The following is an 8,857-nucleotide window of genomic DNA, read 5'->3' as shown; positions in this document are numbered from 1 at the left end:
CATATACATTTAGACACTCACATGAACAACACAGGACAGGAAATCAAACCAAATCAGTTTTATTTGAATAGCCCAAAATCACAAATACATTTGTCTCAGTGGGCTTTACATTTCATACAATATGACACCCTGCCCTTACACCCTTAGCTCGGCTGAGAAAAAACTCCCAGTAAAAACCCTTTACCGGGATTCAAAGAAAATTGGAGCACACAAGAGACTTTAGTTTCCTCTGTATGTCTGGAACATATTGCAGAAATTGACAAATAAAGCCCTACATGAAACGCACATTCCTAAGGTAGCTTCCTCCACGCCGCAGGTCTCAGTGCCCAACCATGTCTCTTTAGTGATAGCTAGTGTATGTGTGAGTTTGTGTGTCTGTGTGTGTATGTGTGAGTGTGTGTATGAGTGTGTATGTGTGAGTGTGTGTATGAGTGTGTATGTATTTGTGTATGTCTCTGTGCATGTCTGTGGGGGTGGGAGGGTTGGGTTCTTCTCATTTTCTTCTCTTGATTTTATTAGCTGGTTTTTTCTGTATTTTTCTGTCGTTGTAAGGCACTTTGAGCTACTCTTGAGTATGAAAAGCGCGATATAAATAAAAATTGACTGATTGATTGATTGATTGATTGATTGATTGATTGATTGATTCATGAGGGATTCTAATACTGTCTCCCACTGTCTTGCTTAGGGTGAAGTGGACGCCATGGTTTCGAAGTTGGACAAGTTGAAAGTAAAGGGCGATGCGGATATTAAAGGATTTCGGGATCTGCAAGATGGTGTGGAACGCAACCTGGCTGCGACCGGAGACCTGTTGGAAGAGGGAGCGGCCGCCAAAAAGGTATTAAAAAAAATTTATTCTTCTATTTTGCACTGTAATCTTGCCCCTGTAAAGCACTTTGAATGGCCTTGTGTCTGAATTGTGCTATAAAAAAATTAAACTTACCTTGCCTTTCCTTGAGAGGAGCCTGGGACTTGAGGATTTAATTGCCAACGAATGCTGCTGTACATTTCTTTTTTTTTTTTTTTATTTAAAACATTTTTTTTTTACAGAACATACACACACACAAGAGAAATGAACTGATAAAATTAACACAAAAACAAAAGACAAACTAAAATAAACAACCAACATGGCGTACTCTACTCTACAGGTTTCTATATCAAATGTTAAGCAGAAAATGAGAAGTCAACGAGGTGTCATGTAGGTCCCTTCAGTACTGTTATATAGTCCAGGAAAGGCTGACATATCTGTTTAAACTTCTCTGCTTTCCCTGAAATCTCATAACAGATTTTCTCCATAATATAAAGTACTGCAGAATGACCTTAGTTTGTTGATTTTCATGTGATTTCTTTATTTTAATTTCTTTCTGCAGAAATTTGGCGATTTGTCGAAGAGAGTTGACGTGGCCAAAGACATGACAGAAGGGGCTTTAAATAGCGCCAACGGCAACAAGAAGGCTCTGGATGACGCTCTGAACAGCCTGAGAGGTGAATGGACCAATCACCTTTCTCTTAACTCAATGGACCAATCACCTTTCTCTTAACTCAATGGACCAATCACCTTTCTCTTAACTCAATCGAAAAGTATTTATGTGGATAACCAAATAATGAAAAAGATACAAATTTAAAGGTGCTACGAGGAACTTTTAAATATTTCTGAAACAGTCTAATTTTTCCTCTGATAAATTGCATTTAACAGCAACCGAGACCAACAGTGCAAAGATGTGCTGTTTTATTTTTTAATGCTATTTTTATATCGTTTTTTTCTTAATGCCTTTGTCATGGGTATACGCTCACCCAGGAACAACAGCCTGCGTGGTTAAAAACACTACCGCTTTTGTACAAAGAGGGGCGCTAGAATTAAGACACACTGAAAGTTCCTCGGAGCACCTTTAAGGGAGGCAAACTTTGTGGGTGATTGTCTTTTGTCAGCTCCATTCCTGTCTGCGTCACTAAAGCCCCTAGCCCTCGCCCAAGACCTTCAAAAGAGATTGTCAATGTGTATGAGGTTAAAATCTTCCCCTTCGAAATGGGACACCACTACAAGACCCATACAAAATCAGCAGCCTCGATTAAAACCACTTTTTTTTTTACGAGTTGACTCAAATTGATCATTTAACCCCTTTCATTTCGTCTAAATCTATACGCCTAGAGTCGCATGTTAACTTAATTCATCTTGTTCCTCAGGTTTCGACAAGCAAATCGCAGACGGTAAAAAACTTGCAGATGCCGCGATTAACCGCCTCCCGGCCATCAAAGCCACGATCAAACAGGCTGTGGACAGCAACGGCAAGACGCAAACCATCCTGGACGGGGTCACTGACGCCCACACCGACGTCATGCAGAAAGTGGATACAGTCGAAGGGAAAGTTGACGAACTCGAGGTAATTTAAAGCTGGGCTGGAGGATTTGGGGAGAAAATAGCAGTTGGGATAGAGATTTGAACAGTTGACAGTCCCAACAGCCAATAAGAACAGAGAATCGTATTTTTTTTTTTTTTTTTTTTTTTTTTTTTTAAAGAATCGGAGCCTCGCTCTGATTGGTCAAAGTGTACCGCTCATGTTAATTTTGACCAATCAGAAATCACATACGCCAGCTTTAAAATCACCAACACTCTTATTTAAAAAAAAAAATTTGGGGCATTTTTCAATGTTTTAATTGACAGAGTAGAAAGACAGATTAGCATAAACTAACCATAAATAGCATTAACCAACAGTTACCTTAACTTAACGGAGGAAAAGTTGACCATCTGGAGGTAACTTCAAATAATAACCAACAGTCTCATTTTTAATTTAAATTATTTTGGGAGGGCATTCTTTCCTGCTTTAATTGACAGAGTAGAGAGACAGAGATGAAATGGGGAGTTTTCACAGGCTTATTATCCCTCTATCTATCTATCTATCTATCTATCTATCTATCTATCTATCTATCTATCTATCTATCTATCTATCTATCTATCTATCTATCTATCTATCTATCTATCTATCTATCTATCTATCTATCTATCTATCTATCTATCTATCTATCTATCTATCTATCTAATTTAATATGCCAAAAGCAGTGCTTAAATTGTTTAAAAAATGCATGAAGTCAGAACATTTTAAAAAGTTTGCTGCACTTATTTAGCAGCAATGGTCGTTACACAAATCTGAAATGAGCTTTCAGCCTTTTTGACCGACTGCAATTATTTCTTTTTCTCCACATTTTATTTTGGACGGAAGAAAAAACAATAAAAAACATAAAGTAACTGAAATTTTCTTTCTTTCTTTCTTTCTTTCTTTCTTTCTTTCTTTCTTTCTTTCTTTCTTTCTTTCTTTCTTTCTTTCTTTCTTTCTTTCTTTCTTTCTTTCTTTCTTTCTTTCTTTCTTTCTTTCTATCTATCTATCTATCTATCTATCTATCTATCTATCTATCTATCTTTTCTCCACACAGAAATCAAAATATAGGAATAAAATCTACATAAACTAACTGAAATGTTCTTATTTTCTTTCTTTCTTTACTCTTTAGAATGCGCTCGAGTCTCTGCCGCCTCACGACACTCTGTTGAGAGACGCAACGAAACTGAAAGTCGAGGCGTCGGCTCTGAAGGCGAACGCGGGAAAAACAGCCGACGACTTGAAACGAGAACTGGAAGCTGCCAGGGAGCTAGAGGCCAACGCCGAACAGGTAATTTATTATTATTATTATTATTATTATTATTATTATTATTATTATTATTATTTAATCTCTTTTCTTTTTTTCCATACTTATCCTAAGGAAGAGTGTTAGGACCACAGGGAATTATTATTTAAATTATTTTTCTCATTATGCACTTCGAGAATAAAATCGAAAGTTCGTCTTTAAATTTCGAAGTGCAAAAAAAAATTATTTCTAATTATTTTTACTTACCTGTGGCCCTAATACTCGTCCGTATTATGCTTGTTGTTGATTCTCATCTCAACTCATCTTTTGGGGCGACTGTGGCTCAGGTGGTAGAGTGGGTCGGCCGATGATCAAAGGGTTGGAGGTTCGATCCCCGCCCTGCCACCTGTGTCATAGTTGTTGTGTCCTTGGGCGAGACACTTCACCCACCTTACCTCGTGTGAATGTCGATAGTTAGCCTGCTATCGGTGTATGAATGTGTGTGTGAATGGTAACGTGGGAAAGGAAAACAGGTCTCCCTTGTAAAAGAGTCTTCGGACTCAATGGGATTTACCTGTAGAAATAAAGGTTAAAAAAAATCACAATGTTAAATGTGAAAAAATGAACATTTATATATTGAACCTATGTGAATGTGAACGTGTCCCCTGCAGGCTGCCATAGGAGCGACGGGCGCTTTCAACAACGCCAAAGAAACGAAAGACGCTGTTGGAGAGACGCTGCGACGTGTCAACAACATGTTAGCCAATTTGAGTGAGTCCAGCTGATCATTACCATTCTTACTTATGATTCTTATTCTTTTTTTTTTAAAGATTATTTTTTGGCATTTTCAAGCTTTATTTGACAGTACAGAGTTGAAATGGGGAGACAGATAGAGAGAGAGAGAGAGAGAGGGGGGATGACCTACAGTAAAGGTCCACAGACAGGTCGGATTTGAACCCGCGACCACTGCAACGAAGGCCGGAGCCAATATGGTACACGCTCTATCCACTACACCACCGGAGCGCCCATGATTCTTATTCTTGTTTGTTTACCACAATGGTCGTGCCAATAATGACTTCGAATTGAATAGAATTGATAGTTAGACAGGTTTTTACAGTGTGTTGGAAGAATCTTTATTTGTCACTTACACAACAAAATTAAGGTTGAGATCTTACAAGAGTGCTAATTGGCTCTTACACCGTGTATTATTTTTCTATATGTACTGTATGTGCTAGCATCGGTCCAAATAAAAAATAAACATGCAATCTTGGGAAGATATTCACTGATTTAGAAAAAAACGTTTTTTTTGTGTCAAACTGAATCATGTGATAAATCGTAGGGTTAAAATCTTAAATCTCTTCCTGGACTATATAACAGCACTGAAGGGACCTACATGACACCTCAGAGAAGTTTAAACAGATGTGTCAGCCTTTCCTGGACTATATAACAGCACTAAAGGGACCGACATGACACCTCGTTGACTTTTTATTTTCTGCTTAACGGTTACCTTTAGTTTTAATTAAACAATGTCCTTAGAAACCTGTTAAGTAGAGTAGAGTAAACGCCATGTTAGTTGTTTATTTCATTTTGTTTTTGTGTTTTTGTTTTTCAGTTGTGTGTGTATGACCTCTCTCAAACAAATTCCAAAGAATATAGTATTTAAAAAAATTAACATGAAATGATAGGGAATTAACACAATAGGTAGCAGATCTTAAGAAGATATTCACTGATTTTGAAAAAATAAAATAAAAAACATTGTTTAACTGAATCCAGTGATAAATCGTAGGGTTAAAATCTTGAATCTCTTACCTATATGTAATTGGAAGTCCTTTGAAACCTGTAAAGTAGAGAAGAGTACGCCATGTTAGTTGTTTATTTCATTTCGTCTTGTGTTTTTGTGTTCTTCCTTTCAGTTGTGTGTATGATCTCTCCAAAAAATTAAGTATTTAAAAAAATAAACATGAAATGATGGGTATTAACACAATAGGTAGCAGATCTTGAGGAGATATTCACAGATTTTGAAAAAAAATTAAAAAAAATTGGTCAAACTGAATCCAGTGATAAATGGTGTGTTTTAATTCTTAAATTTCATCCTCAGATAACACAGAGCCAGTGGATGAGACGCGACTGAAGGAACTGGAAGACAGTGTTGGCGAAGCAGCGATAAACGTGGTGAACAATCTGCAACCGAGGCTCAAAGAAGCCATGGACAAAGAGGCCGCACACCGGCGCAGGCTCACAGGTACGGAACAAGTCTCTTTCTTATTTCTGTTCTTACGGTTATTCCCAAAGGCGTACAAGACCCCATCAGGTTTACATTGTTATTAAAGTCTCTACGAGGAACTTTTAAATATTTCTGAAACAGTCTAATTTTTCCTCTGATGATCATAAATTACATGTACTAACAGCAAACGAGACCATCAGTGCAAAGAATGCTATTTTTATATAGTTTTTCTTAATGCCTTTGTCATCATGGGTATACCCACAGCTGGCGTGGTAAAAAATAAAAAACACTCCCACTAACGAGTGTGTGTGTGTGTGTGTGTGTGTGTGTGTGTGTGTGTGTGTGTGTGTGTGTGTGTGTGTGTGTGTGTGTGTGTGTGTGTGTGTGTGTGTGTGTGTGTGTGTGTGTGTGTGTGTGTGTGTGTGTGTGTGTGTGTGTGTGTGTGTGTGTGTGTGTGTGTGTGTGTGTGTGTGTGTGTGTGTGTGTGTGTGTGTGTGTGTGTGTGTGTGTGTGTGTGTGTGTGTGTGTGTGTGTGTGTGCGTCTGAATGTGTACAAAACAATGTAAAGCGCTTTGGGTCTGTGAAAAACCAGGGAAAAAGCGCTGTATAAGTGGAGTCCATTTTCCATTTGAATACTGTAATATTAACAATATTTAACTTGCTTCCACATAGGCATCAACGGGGACATCGACATGATCCTGAAGGACATCGATAACCTTGAGGAAATTCTGAGTAAGATCCCCATTGATTGCCTCAACACTGCACCACAAGAGGAGGCCTAAGATACCCACAAGACATCCACAGCAATAACCCTGCCCTGCGTTGCAATTCACACACTTTTTTCTTTTTACTACACTACATACTAAAGTACAGAAGAGTTTGAGGGCCACAGGAGAGAAAGAAAATCAGATAAGGAAGATTTTTTTTTTCATTATGTCGAGAAATGTCCAGAATAAAGAAGAATACACCAAAATGCAATTGGAGTTAGCGGGGCATTTATGTATTTGCAGCATACTACAATTGAAGTGCATGTATTTGGGACATCCTAAATCTTTTTCTGGCATACTAAATAGTAAGGAAGTTTGGGTATTGGAACACAGTTGACTGGTTTTAAAGATTATTTTTTTGGCATTTTCAAGCTTTATTAGACAGTACAGAGTTGAAATGGGGAGATATATAGAGAGAGAGGGGGGGGATGACCTGCAGTAAAGGTCCACGGGTCGGATTTGAACCCGCGACCACTGCAACAAAGCCAATATGGTACGTGCTCTATCCACTATGCCACCGGAGCGCCCCATAAACCTGGTTTTATGGAACATTTTCATTTCATTAGCAGTTTGTTTTGTCTCTAAACATAAAAAAATAATAAATATGTTTTTAAAGTTCGTACCTACCTCCTACAAGGAACTTTTAAATATTTCTGAAACAGTCTCATTTTCCCTCTGATGATCATAAATTACAGCAAACGAGACCATCAGTGTAAAGAATGCTATTTTTATTTACAGTTTTTCTTAATGCCTTTGCTAGGGTCTGAATCCCCGCCAACTCAGACCAAAACGATTTACGGCAGGCAGACGGATAAAGCCTTTGTTTATGAACGCTACTAAATCAAAATTTTTATGCAAAGACATTGAAGATAAAAAAGCATGCTGTATATTAACGTAAACAAGGAAACGTTATATTCAGTAGCATAGTAGTATCATTAAGTTAAATTATAATTCATAAATATTACGATAAAGGGTCAGAGACAAGGCTAATTTAATCGATTAATTGAATGAGAAATAATTTTATGTTATTGCACCTTTTTCAAAGAACAACACACGACTGAAAAACCACTATATTACAAAGAGACAGCTGAGTTCATCTTTAGTAAACGCTTCTGGCTTTCTGAAATAAGGACCAAAGAAAACCTGCATATTTTAAGTGCAGTGTGTCTCTTCAATATTTAAATCATGATTTGAGCATTTGATCATTTCCCTGTGTATATTGTAAGGGCTGTATCACGCCAAATTTATCCTGCTTTTTTACACTGTTTCTTAATTTTAATTCAGACAGACCAACTCGCCTAACACGTCCTCATAAGAAAAACTCAAATGTTTGACCTGCAAAATAATGTCGTATTATTGCACATAACAACTACTGATAACCTTCCCTGCGTTCCAAATCTCATACTCTTTATTTTTTCTATTCAACATACTACAGCTGACTTCCGGTGCGCACTGGATTAGGGGTCAGAATCGCCCAAATAGCATGCTGTTTTCAACATTGAAAAATCTCGGCCGGATGTAGTAGACATCCGGGTATTTCTAACCATACTAAAACTGGCTACAAGAATCGGGACATCCGGGTATTTTTAACCATACTAAATCCTTTTTCTACCATACTAAATAGAAGATAGTATATGGGGACTGGAAAGCAGGGATCGTTTTCTCTAATAAACGTAAGAAATAGCGACCTCTACTGCTTGTTTAGTATAGCCGATATTTAGCTGGAAACTGTGTACATGAAACTATATTTTTATGGATGTGTGTTAATGTGAAAGTATTCTATTTATAACTGTACATACGGTGCATCAGTTTTTATTTGTATGTGAAAATTCGACCAGCAGAAATATGAATATGTGTTTGAACCTCTTTGGAATAAAAACCTGCTGAACTTTGTCCTGTTTTACAACTTGCTTTAGTCTCATTATTCATGACTTTGATTGTATTTATACAGACAGACAGACAGGCAGGCAGGCAGGCAGACAGACAGACAGACAGGCAGGCAGGCAGGCAGGCAGGCTGACAGACAGACAGACAGACAGACAGACAGACAGACAGGTAGGCAGAAAGACATACAGACAGACACACAGACAGGCAGGCAGACAGGCTGACAGACAGACAGGCAGGCTGACAGACAGACAGACAGACAGACAGGCAGGCAGACAGACAGGCAGACAGACAGACAGAACATATGGAAAGTATTCACAGCGCTTCTCTTTTTCCACATTTTGTGATGTTACAGCCTGGAATAACG

The 8,857-nt window shown here is 38.0% G+C and overlaps 1 protein-coding gene across 1 annotated transcript in view; it reads left to right on the top strand.

Moving 5' to 3' along the window:
• Positions 1 to 8,499, top strand: part of lamc2 (laminin, gamma 2) — a 34,678-nt gene extending 26,179 nt beyond the window's left edge. Inside the window, exons 17-23 of the mRNA XM_080033572.1 lie at positions 686 to 835; positions 1,368 to 1,482; positions 2,182 to 2,378; positions 3,502 to 3,660; positions 4,287 to 4,386; positions 5,714 to 5,857; positions 6,512 to 8,499. Coding sequence (XP_079889698.1) covers positions 686 to 835; positions 1,368 to 1,482; positions 2,182 to 2,378; positions 3,502 to 3,660; positions 4,287 to 4,386; positions 5,714 to 5,857; positions 6,512 to 6,621 — 975 coding nt within the window. The 3' untranslated portion in view covers positions 6,622 to 8,499. The remainder of the gene's footprint in view (positions 1 to 685; positions 836 to 1,367; positions 1,483 to 2,181; positions 2,379 to 3,501; positions 3,661 to 4,286; positions 4,387 to 5,713; positions 5,858 to 6,511) is intronic.
• Positions 8,500 to 8,857: the final 358 nt, after the last annotated feature.

Source organism: Ammodytes marinus, assembly GCF_949987685.1.
Source record: "Ammodytes marinus genome assembly, chromosome: 9".
NCBI classification, from domain to species: Eukaryota; Metazoa; Chordata; class Actinopteri; order Uranoscopiformes; family Ammodytidae; genus Ammodytes; species Ammodytes marinus.
Note: the sequence above shows the minus strand (reverse complement) of the source record. Positions and strands in the feature narration are given on the sequence as shown.